General features: G+C 48.2%; 1 protein-coding gene and 1 pseudogene across 1 annotated transcript; both read left to right on the top strand.

Moving 5' to 3' along the window:
• The first annotated feature begins 834 nt into the window (after window positions 1-834).
• LOC125512603 lies at window positions 835-1,393 on the top strand (annotated as a pseudogene).
• Window positions 1,394-8,583: 7,190 nt separating this feature from the next.
• Window positions 8,584-9,415, top strand: LOC125514810. Its single transcript, XM_048680164.1, has one exon. It carries the CDS (start codon window positions 8,744-8,746, stop codon window positions 9,071-9,073), a length of 330 nt encoding a protein of 109 aa, XP_048536121.1. The 5' UTR covers window positions 8,584-8,743; the 3' UTR covers window positions 9,074-9,415.
• The last annotated feature ends 10,326 nt before the right edge of the window (window positions 9,416-19,741 follow it).

Genomic DNA, 19,741 nt, shown 5'->3' with positions numbered 1-19,741 from the left:
CTTTTGCCACTCTTAGATTTTGATAATTATGATAATGTGTCATAATTATCACTCTAAAATGTTTGCTTTTGCTATGAAATGGCAAATGTGAATATTTAAATAAAGTTTTCATATTTGTGATGTAGCAAACATGATGCACAGATCGTCTGCATATATTGGAGAAAGTTATAAAATAATCTTTACTGTGAAAACAGTAAATGAAAACTTCCATTTTAACACGCAATTCACTGCAATCAGAAAATATATTTCGAACCTTTTGATTTCATTGCTTCAATGGTACTATATCTACAATCTTAGGCAAAGCCTCTCCAGAAGCAAGGGATGATCCCTAGCGGTACCCAGTAATCAACGCGGGAAGGAACCCAGTAGGCAATGACCCCATTACAGCTCAGTGTATATACGACAGCGAAAAATATAGCACTTGGGGATTTTAGGATGCGGTGGCGATGTGGCGTTTGTGCTATTGTTTGGCTGTTAGTGAGCTTTTGGTCGACGGTTGAGACATGCATACGCGCTTCCATCCTGTCCGCGACGTATACCAAACAGTATGTTGCAACTATGAGTAATCGTTAACGGAATTCATAAGAATGCAGAGGACAAACCCTGTGCCTAGCTGCGAATTCGTCCGGTAGCGGCAAAGGAGCATGTAAATCCACGTGTAGCTGCGAATCCCATGGCTTGCAGTACACACGCACGAATCAGAAACAGAATCGCCGAGACATCGTAAGCAGAGTATAGGCGACACGCCATCCCTTCCGCGCCACGGCTACCCTCCAAGCTGCCAGACTAAACGAGCCCAGCACCCACCACCCGAAAAAGTCCTATAAATCAACCGACGCGCCCCGTTCACAGGCACCCATCCAAATCTTTTCTTCCACTCCTACCAGCACGATACGGCAAGAAAGGTTCTTGGATTGGTGATGGTGGCGCCCATGGTGATCGCGGCGGCGGGGCTCGGGATGCTGGCGGCGTGGCGACGGCGAACCGGACGACGGGCGACGGGCTGCCGGCGGCGTCCAGGTGGGACACACGGCCCCGTTGCTCCACGTGCAGCGGCACCGGCCGGGAGGAGTGCCTCTGCAGCCGTTGGTCCGACGGCGACGTCGGCTGCGGGACGTGCTCCGGCTCCGGACGCAAGCGGTCCGCAGCTGCGGAGGCTCTGGCACCGGCCGCCAGCTCCCGGCGCGACTCATCGTCCAGCAGAAGAAGCTGCCGACCGCGCACGGGCGCCGCGGAGACCACAACTGATGTTCATAGGTCTCCCGGAGGGAATCAGAAGTGCAGTTAGGCAGAACGTAACACATCAGTGTGTATGCAACATGTTCATTACTGTGGATGTACACGTCCCTTCAAGACGTACTACTAGTTATGCACAAAACGTGTTTAGAGCTCCTTTGATTCACAGGAATTTTGTAGGACTTTAGGGCCTCTTTAATTCACAGGATTGTCAAAATGAAGGAATAAAAAAATGCAGGAATAGGGTGACATGTCCCATAGTATCCTACATGATTTAAAAGAATGTTTGATAGCATAGGAAAAACAAAGGAATTCTACAAAGAGGTTTGAGTGGATGGAAATTTTCCTCCAAAATGTAGTACAAATGGATCATATGAAAAAATTCCTAAGGATGCCAATCCTACTAATCAAATGAGCATCACAGGAAAAATTCCTAAGGGTTTAAATTCTCCAAAAATCCTATGCAATTCCTTTGAATCAAAGGAGCCCTTAGAGGATATAAATCCTTAGGAATCTTTTCATGCGTTGCAGTTTGATTCACATGATTGCAATTCTTTGGAACTTTTCCTTTGAATTCCATTGCATTCTATTTTGGAGGAAAATTTCCATCCACTCAAGCCATTTCTTAAGAATTTCACCATTTTTCCTATGCTATGAAGCACTCCTTCATCCAAATTTATGTGGGTTTTCGATTCTACATAATTCAAGAGGACATGGCACTAGTCATACAATTTTTTATTCCGGTGTTGAAATAATCTTGTGAATCAAAGAGAGCCGTAACTATATGATCATTCACTCATAACTCCTGAGGTACACATCTACTGGTAATTTAAGTGGGTGTACCTATAAACACAGTCCCCTTCAGGCTTTGCCGGTGTACCCTTGAATTTGCCTCCCCTGACTACTGCTTCGGTGGCCGTTGGCAGATGGAATCTCGGTGCCTCGGCTCCGGCTTGTAGTTTGGGTTATGGGTATTTAGTCCCCGCAAGGGCGGCGCTTAAGCAAATGGCAGTGCTTCATCTTCGAGCTGGTCTTTCAGGCACTGATCATCCTCAACTTCATCGGCATGATTAAGTCGACGTAGTTGTAGTTCTGACATAGTCTTTTATCGTCTCCGTGGGGCGACGAGGTTAGGATTTCTCATCATACTTGGACGTCGTCGAGATCTGATGTCACGTGCTGCAGATTGATTCAATGCTTCAACAGTGATGACTACGGCTCTAGGGTGCCAGTCCTACGAACATGTGCAAAGCCTCTCCTTCAGAAAACTACAATAACGATAAGCTCATGTACTGATAGTGTGCAGATTGTTAACTGAAGCAATGTCCATGTCATCTTAATTTTGCATTAAGTAAATATATTAGAAAACCGCACATCGTACTTTCTGTACCCTTCGTGGAGATGATTTTATTCAGAGCCACTTTCAGTTATTGGATTTATTGGTGTCACAATAGAAATTGTTGCCTTGCTTTACTTCTGTTATGTAAGTAAAGCAAATACATATGCATTCTCGCTATATATTTGCATGCACTTGATTTAGAGGTGGTCGTGATGCGAGTCAATGCTGGTGAAGGATAGTGGTGGCTCGACATTGGCATTGGAAGCACTAGTCAATCGATGCTACGCAGGGGCAAACAATTGCAAGCTATTAATTTGTTTAGGGGCATTTGTGGAGTAGATGGGATGAATTGGAATAACATCAAATTTCTAATATACCTTGTCAAAAATGACCAAGTTACCCTTACGTATGGATGGTCAAAATGGCTTGGTACTCATATCTAGGGTTGAGGAGCAATAGAGTGATGTAAAAGAGCTCCAACTCACGAGCGGCGAAGTTATCATCATCTTCTTGATGGCACTCACCACCCGCAACCAGGGAAGACTCACCACCCGCAACAAGGGAAGACATAGATGGTCCAAAATGGTTAAACGCCAATAAGGTATCACACATAAAGTGATGGTGCTAAGACTATTATGTGACGAGTTGATAATGGATTTCATGATCAGGAGGCACTAGTACAAAACAGAGCTTTAGCGCCGGTTCGTAAGGGCCCGGTTCCATAACCGGCACTAAAGGGTGGGCACTAAAGAACCCCCCCCTTTAGTACCGGTGTTACCAACCGGTACTAAAGGTTTTTTTGAATTTTTTTTTGAAAATTTTGGAAATTATTATTTTTTTGAATTATTTGATGATTTAGTCTCTAACCACCTCTCTTAACTGCTCAAGTATGGATCACTCATTTCAAATCATCTAACTTCCCGACCGGTCACCCATCCCTCTCACTACTCCAGCCCGAGCACGCTTAACTTTCAGGTTCTATTCTCCTTCGTTTTCGAGTCTGCACTTGTGTTTTCCTGACAATAGTAAGATGTCAATCCTATTACCCTCAGGAGTTTAGCTTGAGCATGAAGTCACACATTTCACCGTTTGAGTTTGAAACTATTATTCTAAAAAAAAGTAATTATTTAGTAACGCTAATATTTCTTGAATAAGTTTGACCATAGTTGAACCACAGTTTGACCATAGTTTGACCAGATTTGACCAAAATTCAAAAAAATTGAAATAATTATTTAGTAACACTAATATTCTTGAATAATTATGTAGAACATTAATACTTCTTGAATAAGTATTTGACCAGATTTAACAAAAAAATTTAAAAAAACTGAAATTTGACCATATCTTTTTTTCCTTTTGGAATTTGAGGATTCTAAAAAATTGCAAACAAGCCGTAGGCGGTCTCCATCGGATACGGATTTTCGTGCTGAATTTTTTGATATATTATACGTTTTTTTCCGACATCGTATGCAAAAGTTATAGCCGTTTTACATTTTTCCTACACTTTTTGCAAAACATGTCTAAATGTAGTTTTTAAATTTTCCTAACTAGTAGATGTAGTAATATAACTACCTCTCGAAGGATTTTATTTTTTTGAAGTTTTTATCATTTTCTTTTGATTTTTTCAGAACTGAAATGGCGACACACGCGGGGGGGGGGGGGGGGGGGGGGGGGGGGGGGTAGAGTTTGAAAATTGCCCTATAGTGCCGGTTTGTGTCACAAACCGGTACTATAGGTCAGACCCCTTTAGTACCGGTTCATGATCGTGGGGCCCCGGCCTGACGCCAGCCTGCCACCACCCCTTTAGTATCGGTTCGTGTGCAAATCCGTTTGAACCGGCACTAATGGTACCATTAGTACCGGGCCAAAATAAAACCGACACTAATGTGCTTCACGTTTGACCCTTTTTCTACTAGTGAAGTGCTTCCCCATATTGTGGGCTCATCCAAAGAGAATATTTTCTGGCTCCCCTCATTCCCAACATTAGTTCTAAACCATCATATATAGAAGCTTTAGTTTCTCTAGTAGTGCAAACTAGGAGATGCTTGGCCGGCTCTACCTTTGTAACTAGATCTATGTTTGCAATGTGCTCCCATCTTACCCTATCCAGCAAATGGAGGTCGCAATACTTATATTTATGTTAGAAAGTGTACAAAATAAGGACATAAATATTTTATCCATCTGTCTTCGAAGGAGGAGTAGGTGAGCGTCAATTAATAAATGATCTTGTGACTAAATACCAGAGCAAGTACATGAGGCATTATTGATAATATATTAATTTGAATTGTAGAAAAAGAATTAGTACTCCAATACTTCTACTTTTTAGGGAGCTCTAATACTTTCATAGTAATATTAACATTACAAGTTCATGGCCTTGTTGTCTTCTTTACCATTCTTGCCTAACCGTGAAACCAATTATACTAATAACTAAAGCATGTATGGACATTTCCAATCAAGGGTGTGTTACAGAGAGAATTAAGATAACATGCATAATTTAAATATTACTGTCTCCATCTAGTAATAATGTATATTAACAGAAGGGGAGATATCCTTGCATCATTTATTTGTCTTACATCATGTGTATGGGCTTCTGCTGAGTCACCAGTTGGTCCCATGAAACTACTGCATGGTAATGCAATGGAGTAGCAATAGGGCGTGCTTGGTTCCTTGCAGCCCCTTCCCCTCCCAGAAAAGGCCTAACGGATAAAAAAATTGGTTGCTCACATGAGTCGCTGGCCCACACACGCACGAAACTTAAATCACCCTAGCGCCTGGCTCGCTAGGAACACTCTAGTCGGTTGTTTCCGTGGAGCCAACCTGAGACAAGCGCAGATACGGCGTATGCAGGGATGCATGCATAGGGATGGCAGGAGACAATAAGTTTATAACGTATTTATAATTTTTATGTTCATGCTATATTACAATAATTTATACACTCTTGGCATAATTTATACCCTTTTTTATTGAACTAACATATTAATCCAGTGTCCAAGACCACCTCCTGTTTTTTAGTATTTTGGGGCTTTTCATGAAATCGGTCTAAAGAGCAACAAAAAAACAATGATCAGTTTTGCACCAAAAGAAGCACAAGGGACATGTACACACCTGGAGGGGACCCATAGGCCCACCACACGTCCCTAGCTCCCACCCGAGGGAGCTCCTATCACATGGTCACCCCTTAGGTCGGTTGGAGGTGCCCTTTAGCTGCAGACTTGCTCCGGAAGTTTCACTATCATCCTATTGTTTTTGATATTTATCGAAGTTACGGAACTCTTGTGGTCGATAAAACGGATTGGACTCAGATTTTAGGAGAGAGAAATTCTAGAAAATGACTGTCAAAGAGGTCCAATCTCCGATGGGCTCTTGCCATTCGGGGGCCATGAACACCACGGACCATAGGGGGAAACCTCTCCATACCTAGTGTGGAGGCCATGGAAAAAGTAGAAGGAGGGGCCTCTCTCCCCCTCTCTTACGGCGGCGCTGAAGTGCCGCTAGGGGAACCACCATCACCGACATCGTCTACATAAACTTCACCACCATATATGTCACCATCTCCACCCAATTCCCTACTTGAACATGTTTTTGCTATAAATTATTCCCTCGCGATTTGTTGCGTTCTAATATGTCTGAGTAGAATATTTTTGTCACGCGGTTGATTGGTGATCTATTGTGATTGATATGAGTTGTATGTTGATATATTGATGTCATTTGGTGCCCATCATATGAGCGTGCATGTATGAGGATCACATTTTAGGGTTAGTTGTATGCTGAGATAACTATGCATAGGTTGGTCGAAGTGACATATATCACCGAGCGTGAGTATAGGTGTTGATGCATATGGGATACATAGGACCCGTAGATCTGAATGTTATGGTTGGGTTTTACCTTAATGTATTCTTAGTAGTTGCAGATACTTGCTAAGGGTTTAAATCATAAATACCTATAATTCAATTGATTTTGCATGCATGTTAGCATAGGCCTCTCCTATATATAAACTACAATGACGATTATTAGTCTAGTACCATAGCCAATTGCCTAGGTACAATTCCGCAACACCTACCACCGCTACTCTACACTTGTATCTTTTAATTTATTGTACCTTACATGGTAGCACCTAATTATGATTTACTAGTTCTTTATTATCTCGCAAATGTATCCTTTCATACATGCAAAGTAGTTCATTGTTTCTAGGTAAATCAAACATTTGATGAACATATATATGGTTGTATCATTGGCAAATAGAACCTAAGAGAATACAGATCCTAGCTTTATCTCCAACTCACGAGCGGAGAAAGTATCACCAGGGAAGACGTAGATAGTTTCACATGGTTATGTGCCAAGAAGATATCGCTCAAAATGCGATGGTGCTAACTGCTAAGCCAATTTAGTGACGAGTTGATAATGGATTCCATGGTAATGAGATGCTTCCCCAAATCGCTAGCTCGTTTAAAGAGAATATTTTCTAGCGCCCCTCATTTCCCACATTTAAACTAGCCTATGTAGAAGCTTTAGTTTCTATAGTAGTGCAAACGAGGAGATGCTTGGTCGAGTCTAACTTTCTAACGAAATGTAAATTTGGAATGTGCTCCCATCTTACCCTATATAGTCACTGAAGATCACAGTAGTTATATTTAGGTGAGAAGGTGTAGAAATAAGGACATTTAAATATTTTCTCCATCTTGTCTTTCAAAAAGGAGTAGGTGAGCACACATTAATATATGATCTTCGAACTAAATACGAGAGCAAGTACGCGAGACATCACCGATAAACTGAATTGTAAAAAACACATTTCAACAAACACTTGGTGTGTGCATTAGTTGCATCACATCGTCATATGACATTTGAAAGCAGTATCCCATGTTGTAGTAATGACCAGTGATGATGTAGTTGCATCCCATCGTCAATTGGCATTTCACTGAACACTTGGTGTGTGTGGCGGTTGACATGGACGTCATCAGTGGGTGGAAAGTTATTTAGGTGACGTAGGGATCCGACGATAGTGGCCTGGCGTCTAGGCGACAAGGTGGAGCGACAGAGGTCTGCAAGAACCAGGTGGTGTTCGAGGTTAGTGCAGCGACATAATCAGGGTCTTGGAGCGGAGAAAGGGAGCGGAGGAGAAGGGGGTGGAGTGTGGGATGGGAAAGGGGTTTCGATAGGAATTTTATGTGGGGTCGGACTATTCGATCCGACTGACGGACATTTCAGACTACCTTATTTATTCCCTCGATTAGAGGTGGGACTGGGATACCTGACAGTCCGGAATATCCAGACGAACCCATTGGATGATAGTTCCGGTCCAGACAAATAGGGAGAGAGGGAGGAGTCTGTTAGAGATGCCCTACTAAGTAAATCAAAATCTTGCGGTAATATTACCCAACGAACGTCAGTTGGGAGGGGGTGGCAAGCGAACGTCATTTGACGGTAGTTTTAGTTGTGAGAAAAGATCAAACAATGGCAGTTTTTAAACGAAAATTGCCTTCTCGGGAAGAAACTGCCATGTTGCCTAGAGAAAATACCACTCCTTACCACTTCCTCGCAACTAAAACTGCCACGAAATCGTTCGCATATGCCATCCTCCCGGCGAATATTCGCCAGCTAACAGGGTCCAAATGTTGCAAGCAATCTAGAGAATCATCTACAAGTCTTTCGGCCAGTTACATGATCCAGATCGTTAACGGAGCTCATAAGAATGCAGAGGACAAATCCAGTGCCTAGCTCCGAATTCGTCTCGTAGCGTGGAAAAGGCAAAGGAACTCGCAAGGGCAGAGTAAACACACGTGCAGCGAAGCAGCTCGCAGCACACACGAAACAGAGATCGAAAGGCCCAAGCATAGCAGAGTAGCCGACGGATGCAGACCAAGCAAGCAAGCAAAGGTAACGAGGCGGGCACGCCTTCCCTTCCTCGCCTCCGCTACCCTCCAAACTGCTAAACGAAACTATCCCAACACCCACCTTCCTACAACCCGCGAAAAAATCCTATAAACCGACGCACCCCGTCCACAAAATCAACAGATTGCCACACCCCCCCTGGCCACACACTGACACACCCATCCAAATCTCTTCTTCCACTCCTTACCAGCACCAGGCAAGTGCACACGGCAAGGAAGCAACAAGCACCGGCAATTTGGGCACCAAGAAAAGGGAGATTCTTGGATTGTTTTTTCGGCGAAGATGGTTTCGCCCATGGTGATCGCGTCGGCGGGGCTCGGGATGCTGGCGGGCGTGGCGATGGCGAACCGGACGACGGGCGACGGGCTGCCGGCGGCGTCCAGGTGGAACGCGCGGCCCCGTTGCTCCACGTGCAGCGGCACCGGCCGGGAGGAGTGCCTCTGCAGCCGTTGGTCCGACGGCGACGTCGGCTGCGGGACGTGCTCCGGCTCCGGTCGCAAGCGGTGCCGCAGCTGTGGAGGCTCTGGCACCGGCCGGCCGCTCCCGGCGCGACTCGTCGTCCAGGAGCAGAAGCTGCCGACCCCGCCCGGGCGACGCGGAGACTACAACTAATATTCGTCGGTTTCCCAGAGGAAATCAGTTGTGCAATTAGGCGGAGCTGAACTAACGCACGAGTGTATATGCAACATGTTCACTCTTGTGGATGTGATACGTGCCTCCTTCAAGACGTACTAGTAGTTATGCATAAAACATTTTTAGAGCTCCTTTGATTCAAAGGAATTTTATAGCAATTTTTAGAGGATTTAAATTCTTAGGGATCTTTCCTGCGTTGGCAGTTTGATTCATATGGTTGCAATCCTTTGGAATTTTTCCTTTGAATCCATTTCCATTCTATTTTTGAGGAAAATTTCCATCCGCTCAATCCTTTATTAAGAATTCCAACGTTTCTCCTATGCCATCAAGCACTCCTTCATCCAAATTTATGTAGTTTTTAATTTTACAGAATTCAAGAAGACATAACACTTGGTCATACAATTTTTTATTCCGCATTTTAAGAATCTTGTGCGTTAAAGAGAACCTTAACTATATCGATTGATCACTCGTAACTCCCGAGTTCGCCTCCCTTACCTGTTGCTCCAGCAACCGCTGGCAGGGGGAATCCCCAAGGCCTTGGCGCTTCGGCTGGTAATTTGGGTTAGAGGGTCTTAGTCCTCGCAAGGGTGACACTCGGATAGATGGCAGTGCTTCATCTTTGAGCTGGTCTTTTGAGATCTGATCATTCTCAACTTCTTCCGTCGAGACGAAGTAGACGGAGTTTCGACATAGATTTTTGTCATCTCCTTGGGGCGGCGAGGTCAGGGTTTCTTGTCATACATGGACGATGGCAAGACTAATATTAGACAATGCAGATTAATAGGATTCTGGATTGCTCTTCATTTCGTTCAATTTATCCCCTTGCTTTTCAACATACATATATTAGACAACCTTGTTTATGAGTACCTAACCCTTCTACAATTCACATGACATTCAATAGTTCAGTGATGACAACTACGACTCTAGGGTGCTAATCCTATGGGGCACATGCACGGAGACTTCTCGGCTACCGTCGACAAGGTCAGGCCGGCTCCAGTAGCGGAACGGCGACAATGGCATGTCAACGACTTGTTATGTCATCGATACCGGCCATTTTGGTGGTCCAGGGACCTCGAAGTAGTTTCTATTTTGTATTGGGTGCCTTGTACTTCTAGTGAGCTTTCGTAATAAATTGGTGCCCTTTTTGCAAAAAATAGACCCTTAACCTGTCCAGGAAATTTATTTTCTGAGAAGTAGACGAAGTATTGAAGAACATTATGATATTAAATGTTTTTTCACTTGTTAGAGAACATGCATTTTATTCCAAATCGTGTGCATGCCATGTGCAACTCTAATTTATACATTAATTTTGCAATTGAGGATGATTATTGATCGATGTGCCATTTTCTATTGAGAAAAGATTTTTTTTCCGTATTTCAGTTAATCACGTATAGCTTTCATCTAATATGTGGTGAGATGTTATTCTAAACTACCAATACTAGGTAGCTTTGCATAATGGCAATAGTCCTTGGTCAAACTCGGTTCTGACTTGTATGGCATATTTTTCAAGCATATCAAATAAATAAGTGTGATCATCACGATTACTACCGTGTAGATAGACACCTCCATTCTTGAGTGATGTTTCATATGGCCATAAAGTACATGACGCTAAGCTGAAATAATGTGTGTCATGTGATTAGCTCTATGCAAGATATACATCCGCAGAAGCATCAAAACATGTGTAAGATAGGAGTTGTGTGGGGCAATGAAGCGATTGATAGTGGATTCTCAAAACACAGAAATAACCATCTGAAATACAGCATTCCTGCGGGCCGGAGCATTTAGCCCACGGACATTCCACACGATCATCCTCAATGGCTGCGCATTCATGATCAGATCCAACCATGACCACCAGCCAAGCGGCTAGTGCACCGCCTCACTCGCCAGCGGCATTGCCGGTGACTCCCATCCAAACAAAGCAAGTATCGCCGCGATGTGAGCATCCGAGAGTGGCCGAGAAAACAGGTCCACGTACATCCTTAGTGCTTCCTCCGAGATTACCTCCCCTTCATGGGCCAAACATAATCTTCTAATGAGGACTTGTTGCTGCTTGGAGGCACCCATCTTTGTCAATCGCGCACTCCTCCTTGGAGTGACATCCACCCTCTGCTTCTTTCTTGGGTTCCGGGCTTGTAACCCACATGCACGACTTGGTGGACGCGGCAAAATTGGTGTTATGGACCGGCACATCTGCGCCCGCATGGCTTCAATGTCCTGTAGCAAGGGGCCCTCCCCATCGGCCCTCTGCGGTGTGACCACGGTTTGTACAGGGCTGGGAAGCCTGGTCTCCTCTATCACATCCCCTGGACTCGCCAGCCCCACCGTACGTAGCGACGTCGGGGAAGGAGTGCATGGTGCATGGGCGCAGCCCTCCTTTGATAGGCTCACACAGAACGCATCACCAGCCTCCACCTGTCCATGCAGCGGTCGCAAGCATCCACTCATCGAATCCTCCTCGAACAACTAGTCCAGCCCATCCCATATGTCCCCGCATGAGGAGGCGTCCCCATCATGCACTGGGCCCCGCAAGGGGATATGGTACGATCCAATTTGGACGGATCCCTTCCCATGCCGAGCACCAACCTGCTCCAGATCTGAGATCCTATCCACCTCAGGCTTAAGCGCATCTCTGTCTGCCCGCGCCCACCTGGACAGCTGGACCGAGGCGGGCGAGACAATGGAAACCTGCACCTCATTCCCCTGCACCAACGCAGCACAATGGACCACTGATCATTCCTTTTGACCAGACCCCACCTGCACCGACATGTCGGCCTCCACCATTGGCAGAACCGCCAGCCTGCGGACCCACAGGATCAGCGCAAAGCGATCAAGTGACGATGGCCATGTAGCTGTCGCTGACCGAGCCACTACCTGCCGAAACCGCGCCGGCCTGAACGCCGCGCGTCACCGGCGGCGGCGTCGCCGTCGACGACTCCACCCTACTGGCCAAATTCACGGGCACTGTAGGATTGCTGGCCTCCCTCCTCGGCGGCCCTCGCACCCGATCGTCATTCCCAGAAGGCGGCGACGGCGGCGGCGAAGGAGGAGGAGGCCGCCGACCACCATCATCATCCTCCCCATCCACCATCCGCGGCTCCTCCAGAACCCGGATATCGATCGGATACCAGAGCGTGCTGGCATGCCGGCCAACAGAAGAACGCCGGACCTCCTCTTCGGCCCAGAGGTTTCGCTGGGGCTCATCGGTGAACAACAACCGGCGACGAGGGATCTGATGAGGCCGATCTGTGCGCAGCCACAGCCGGAAATCCGCCATGTCGAGCCGGGGAGCCGTGGAATCATCGACCCCCACAACGTAGCCGAGACCGCGCAGAATCACACTCGCCGTCCTCAGTTTCCACGCATGCGCAGGCACTCCCCTCAACGAGATCGGCACCAGGTAGGGGAGCGAGGCCGCCGCCGCCTGCGCCTGCCTATTCCACGGCCGGAGGTTGAGCTCAAACCAGGACGAGTTAGCGCGGCCTGCGCGCACCATCCGGTCCTGGACCTCCTCATTGCGGCATAGGACAAGGAAATCATCGGGGAAGGAGGCGCGGATAGACATATCCGCCGGACCAATGCCAAACGTCGCGTGCAGCGCCTCCGCCGCAGAGGCCAAATCCACCGAGGGCATGTTGCCGATGACCGTGACAAGCACTGCCCGAGCAAGCTCGGCCTCCAACCTCCGTGTGTCATCACCCGCCTCCAAGAAGCAAACTTCCATCGTCGCATCCTGAACTACGGCCACCCCGGGCGGCGCCGACTCCAGCGGGCCGAACGGTATCGAGAACTCCATGCCGACAGCAACCCGCACGTCCCAGGACGGCGCCCTCACCACCTCACTCCAGAGCCTGACCGCGCCAAGCGGCGGGGGGCCCGGCGGCGGAGGCGGCAGGATAGTGGCTGAGCGTCGCGGCGACAGAGGGGCGGATGCCTCCACCGGACGACGCAGAGCAGGAGGCGGGTGCGCAGGTTGTTCCACCGGAGATGGACTACGCGGCCTGGTGCAGCCATGGGAGATGTGCCCCACACCGCGGCACCGGACGCAGAACGCTGGGTTGGTGTAGTCCACCCAGATGTGCCCTTCGCTCCCGCAGTTGTAACAACATCCATGCAGCTCCACCGGCAGCGGGCGAGCAGCCGACAGCATGCGGGGCCGGCCAGCGGGAGCACGACGCCGAGGGCGCTGCAAAGCCCGAGGACGGAGGCTCGTCATGGTCTGCCAGCCACCCCCAATCCGCAGCGGCATCGGCGTGCGCGACGACCCTCCCCCTCCGCCCTGGACGATAGGGCCGAAGGCCGTGCCCAAGACCTGCGGCATGATGATGGAGCGCAGTTGAGGCCGTGGCTGCGTCGGAGCCGGAGCAGAAGGGTCGGCACGCGGGGGAGGCGTGGGATCTCGTCGCGCCACAGGGGACGGAGAAGGCTGGGGAAGGGAGGACGCGGAGGAGATGGAGCCCGATAGCGAGACTCTGGATGCCATAGCGCCGCAGGGGGAGAGGTGGCCGCTGCCTCCGGAGTGGAGAACAACGGGAGGTGGCCACCAGCACCGGAGTGGCGGTCGGCGCAGCGCGCAAGAGCAGGGGAGCGAGATCAGTCAAAACTGCAAGATGTATCCATGAACATTGTGCGTCAGTGCCTTGGCACTAAATATGAAAACTTTTTCTACTTGCCGGCAGTGGGTACACGAGGTGGGATTTTAGTGGCTCGGGATGCCGCGGTTACGCGACTATTGAATCCACACTACACGAATCATATCTTAACAACGCTTGTGATGTGCCCGAAGGACGAGCGGCCATGGTGGCTCACATGTGTCTATGGGCCACAAGAAGAGGTGGACAAAGTGGTTTTCTTGCAAGACCTTGTTGACATTCGGGACCTACACGCAGGGCCCTGGTTGGTAGCGGGAGACTTTAATCTAATTGCTAGGGAGGAGGACAAAAGTAATGCTTTGATCAACCATAGGATGATGGGCAGGTTCAGAGCAAAGTTGAACTTTCTTGAGCTGAAGGAGCTCTATCTGAATGGGAGACGTTATACGTGGTCTAATGAGAGGCAGATGGCTACGTTGGAGAAGATCGACCATGTGTTCATGTCAAACGAGTGGGATGAGGCGTACCCTACGTGTTTCCTCTCAGCTCTGGCACTGCAGTCTCCGATCATTGCCTGTTAATGTTGGATATGAATGTCTCCATCTGCACAAAGAAGAGGTTCAAGTTTGAATCCTTCTGGACTCGTGCGGAGGTTTTTTTTGTTGTGGTCAAGATGGCTTGTACTATGACTTCGGCGGCCTCTAATGACTACCTCACCTTACAAAGCAAGCTAAGGGCTATGATGTCTACTACTGTCGGTGTCAAAACCGGCGGATCTCGGGTAGGGGGTCCCGAACTGTGCGTCTAAGGCGGATGGTAATAGGAGGCAGGGGACACGATGTTTTACCCAGGTTCGGGCCCTCTTGATGGAGGCAAAACCCTACGTCCTGCTTGATTATTCTTGATAATATGAGTAGTACAAGAGTTGATCTACCACGAGATCAGAGAGGCTAAACCCTAGAAGCTAGTCTATGGTATGATTGTATGTTGTCCTATGGACTAAACCCTCCGGTTTATATAGACACCGGAGGGGGCTAGGGTTACACAGAGTCGGTTACAAGGAAGGAGATCTATATATCCGTATTGCCAAGCTTGCCTTCCACGCCAAGGAGAGTCCCATCCGTACACGGGACGAAGTCTTCAATCTTGTATCTTCATAGTCCAAGAGTCCGGCCAAAGGATATAGTCCGGCTGTCCGGATACCCCCTAATCCAGGACTCCCTCAGTAGCCCCTGAACCAGGCTTCAATGACGATGAGTCCGGCGCGCAGATTGTCTTCGGCATTGCAAGGCGGGTTCCTCCTCCGAATACTTCATAGAAGATTTTGAACACGAGGATCGTGTCCGGCTCTGCAAAACAAGTTCCACATACCACCGTAGAGAGAATGATATTTCCACAAATCTGATCTGCTGACGTACCCCGTAGCGTGGCATCACACCACAGCCAGGTCTTTATTCGAATTGTTTTTCACAACCTATCTCAGCGTGTTTCGCGAGGCGGTTTCCTTGGCATGTCTTATCGAAGCAGAGATCGTGTCCCCTTATTACGGGATTCCCATCAATACGGACATGGGTAACCCAACCGCACCAGCAATTACGGCGCTTGGGGGATAAGCGAGTTTTACCAGGCTGGTGGGGGCGCATAGTTCCGTCCGCCCTTATAAAGGGATAAGGTTTCACCTTTTTCTACCCACGCCTTCTTCCTCCTTGCTCATCCATTCTCGCGCACTCGAGCTCCAGCGCCCAAGTCCACATCCTTATCCTCAACTCTCTCCAAACATGTCTGGAGTAGGAGGCAAGTGGATGGCCTCCTCCGTCACGGAGGGACACATCAAAAAGCTACGTGGAGCCGGATACTTAGCCGCAGATATCACGCACGGGCTGCCAGCCGCGAGGCAGATCGTCCCTACCCCGGAACCTCACGAAAGGGTGGTTTTCCTCCCCCACTTCGTCCGCGGACTGGGGTTTCCCCTCCATCCATTCGTCCGCGGCCTCATGTTCTATTATGGGCTGGACTTTCATGATCTGGCCCCGAATTTCATCCTCAACATCTCGGCGTTCATCATCGTGTGCGAGGCTTTCCTCCGCATCCGGCCCCACTTCGGCCTATGGCTGAAGACCTTCAATATCAAGCCGAAGGTAGTAGGCGGCCAACAAGCGGAATGCGGCGGAGCCATGGTGGGTAAAATGCCCAACGTTACATGGCTCGAGGGCTCCTTCGTGGAGACCATAAAGGGGTGGCAATCGGGGTGGTTCTACATCACCGAGCCGCGTGACGCCAACTGGGTGGTGGCCCCCGAGTTTCGATCCGGAATCCCCACGAGGCTCACTTCCTGGAAGGAGAAGGGCTTGTCCTGGGGCTCATCGGTGGAGCTGGACGGACTCCAGAAGTGTATCCGGAACATGACAAGCAAGAAATTAAGCTTGTCAACATAGTCCAGGTCATGCTCTTCCACCGGATCCTCCCGTGTCAACAACGGGCTTTCAACTTATGGGAGTTCGACCCGGCCCAGCACCAGACTCTTCACGAGCTCTTAGACATGACACATAAGGACGTCTGGAAGGTGCTATTCAAGGGCGCCGAGGTCCCCCCTTCTCTTACCGAGGACCGCGGGCTAAGCGCGAAGCGCCCTGCGAATCCGGCAAGCTTTGTGCATAGGGTATTTATTTCCCATAGCTTAACCATGTGCGGGGTCTGAGCTCCCATGCCTTTGACAGGACTGGGTGGAGACATCGGAGCAGATTAACTGTCCGGCCCCTCTACCTGAAGACCCCGCAAACGCTCTCATGACGGAGATGCGGACTCCGGCTCCTTATGAGGTGCCGAAGAAGACCAAGAAGAAGGCCACGGGAACCCGAAAGAGTTCCCGGCGCCAGGTGGTATCGGAAACATCGTCCGATAACTCCGAGGCGCACTCCTCCGTGAAAACGAGGAGAAGGAAGATGAAGATTCTCCCCCTCCAGCCCGGGGAGAAAAGAAAAGGAAGGCCACCCCAACCGGGGAGGCCGAAGGGTTCAAGAAGGGAAGGACTCTCCTTCCGGACTATTCCACCACCGCCGTCGACGGTGAAGACGAGTGTGAAAGTGCGTTATATCGACTAGAGGGGGGGGGGTGAATAGGCGATTTTTATGAAAGTCTTCAAAACTTGGGAGTTATGAAGACAAACAGTGAAGATTATGCCTATTACTATGCAGCGGAAGTTAGATTACACTAGGCCAGCCATGGTCATGTATTCAATAGAGTGAAAGCACAGTGACAAACAGCTTCAGTGTAATAAGGATCAAGTAGGAAGAAGTTATGAAGCCAAACAGATCATGCATTCACGTTGTGAAGACAAATGATAAAGCAAGCACGCAATGACTTCACAATGAGTAACAGCAAGAGAAGGAAGTGAAGATGAAACCAGTGACTCGTTGAAGACAATGATATGTTGGACCAGTTCCAGTTGCTGTGACAACTGTACGTCTGGTTGGAGCGGCTAGGTATTTAAACCTTAGGACACACAGTCCCGGACACACAGTCCTGAACACACAGTTCAGGACACCAAGTCCTCACCGTAATCTCCTTGAGCTAAGGTCACTTAGTCCTCGCCCAATCACTCTGGTAAGTCTTCAAGGTAGACTCCCAAACCTTCACAGACTTCGTTCACTGGCAATCCACAATGTCTCTTGGATGCTCTGAACGCGACGCCTAACCGTCTGGAGGATTCACAGTCCTCAAGTGTAATAAGTCTTCAGATCACACAGACAAGAAGACTTAAGTGATGCCCAATTTACTCTGGCTCTGGGTGGTTAGGGCTTTTCTCCTCACTAGGAATTTTCTCTCAAAGGCTTCGAGGTGGGTTGCTCTCAAACGACAAAAGCCGTGCACTGAAATCTGAGCAGCCAACCGTTTACGGTTGTAGGGGGTGGGCTATTTATAGCCACTTGGCAACCTGACCTGATTTGTCCGAAATGACCCTGGGTCACTAAGGAACTGACACGTGTCTCAACGGTCAGACTTCAAACTCTCATGGCAACTTTACTTGGGCTACAAGCAAAGCTGACTTGTCCGGCTCTGGACAAGATTCGCTCTCATTGTCTTCACTCGAAGACATAGGTTTTTGGTTTAGGCATCACTTCAGTCATTCTGACTGGTTCTCCTGGACCCCACTTAACAGTACGGTGGTTCCTATGACTCAACACAAGAGAAAAAGAACTACGAAAGATCTAAGTCTTCGAGCTCCATAGGCTTCATAACGTGTCTTCTTTTGTCATAGTCTTCAATGTGAATATCTTCATATACCACCTTTGACTTCAATGTCTTCATACATTTTTAGGGGTCATCTCTGGTAGTAAAACCGAATCAATGAGGGACTTCTACCTGTGTTATCCTGCAATTCTCACAAACACATTAGTCCCTCAACTAGGTTTGTCATCAATACTCCAAAACCAACTAGGGGTGGCACTAGATGCACTTACAACTCTCCCCCTTTTTGGTGATTGATGACAAACTAGTTGAAGTTTTCAACGGGGAATATAATCTGTGAAATTGTAAAGGATAAGGAATTGTCTTCATAAGTTGCAAGGGCTCCCCCTGAAGATGTGCATATAAGTAATTTGCTTTTGGAATGCAAATGCACATGGCAGGTTGTACTTGTGGAGATCACTTCAGCTTATGATGACAATCCACTATGCATGTGAAAGTATATGAAGATAATGACATGCATAATGGAAAATGGACGTCTGCAGAATGAGATGAGTGCGGAATTTATCGTCGCACATGCGGAATTTATCTTCGCAAACAGAGTGGTAAACAAGTAGCAGACGACCATCGAGTTTTAGTGTTTACAACTCAAAAGAACCAAATGAAGCAAAAACAAGAGTTGTAAACACGAAGCAAAGTATAACAAAACAAGGCACCCGCCCATGTTGACCCGCTTGAAGACTATAAACATCATATGCTTCTCCCCCTTTTGTCAGGAATGACCAAAAAGGTTTGAAGACATAGAGTTTTCTACGCGTTCCCAGGCGCAGCAGGGTCGGTGGAGTTGTTTGGCGGTGCTGAGCTTTGAGGTGCTGAAGCAGGTGGTGGTGAAGTAGCATCATCATCTTCATCAATGATCCTTGCAGTGACGGTGGCAGCAGATGAGGAATACTCAGAGTCTTCAAGTGACGGTGTGTTGCGCATCACAGCCCTCCTAGGAGGTGTGGTGTCAAATTTGAAGCGCTCTGTGAAGCCATCCTCTTCAAGTTCAGCTTCAGTGCAGATCATTGAGAGCCCTTTCCACGTACGACGGCAAGTCTCATGCGTAACGAAGGCATTCTTGGTGGCCAGGTTTCGAAGACGATTGACATCCACCAAGAGGCTCTTCATCTGACGTTTCAGCCAGTCGTGATGCCTATCTTGCTTTTGGTGAAGGGCCACAAGAAGCTCTCGGTCAGTGAGGACACGAGCACGCTTCTTGGGTCTTGGAGCGTTTGTGCTATCTGTGGCTTCAGTTGATGCTGGTGCACGTGTAGTGCCAGCCATCGGATAGACCCTGGACATGGCTTCAACACCTTCAACATTCTGCGTGAAGCTCTGGTGTTCGGCATTTCTGAAGACTTATTGGTTGCTTGGCAGGCTCAGGGTATATTGGCTTCAGCAAAGGTGTCACATCTGGCAAGAAGATCCGATGGGTTGCGGCTGAGGGCTGATATGAAGTTGCAGAGTGAACCTTAATCCAGCCTCATAAACCAGGAGCATAAAACTCAAACCCAAAGAGATTGAGCCATGCTGCAAGTTGGGCGTATAAAGAGATCCTGTGCGTTTGAAGCATTTTCATGCAGAATACAGAAGATAAGAGTCTTCATTGCACCTTCAACCTTGGCATATGAGAGTGCCCCTTAATGGGCCATAGAGTCCGCCAGCACGAATGTGATATATAGTTCTGGGCAGGTACTCTAAGTCTTCAACGAAGAACTCAGTTGGATAAGGTGCATCATGAGGCAATGGCTTCATCATTGAGAGCATCTGACTCATATTTGGTTCAGGACGCTGAAATATGCTCTCAATTGCTTCAGCATGGGGTTGGCAG

This window comes from Triticum urartu, chromosome 6 (genome assembly GCF_003073215.2).
Source record: "Triticum urartu cultivar G1812 chromosome 6, Tu2.1, whole genome shotgun sequence".
NCBI classification, from domain to species: Eukaryota; Viridiplantae; Streptophyta; class Magnoliopsida; order Poales; family Poaceae; genus Triticum; species Triticum urartu.
Note: the sequence above shows the minus strand (reverse complement) of the source record. Positions and strands in the feature narration are given on the sequence as shown.

What these genes read in the sequence shown, in the direction of transcription:
- LOC125514810 (XM_048680164.1), top strand. Translation starts at nt 8,744, where the DNA reads ATGGTTTCGCCCATGGTGATCGCGTCGGCGGGGCTCGGGATGCTGGCG.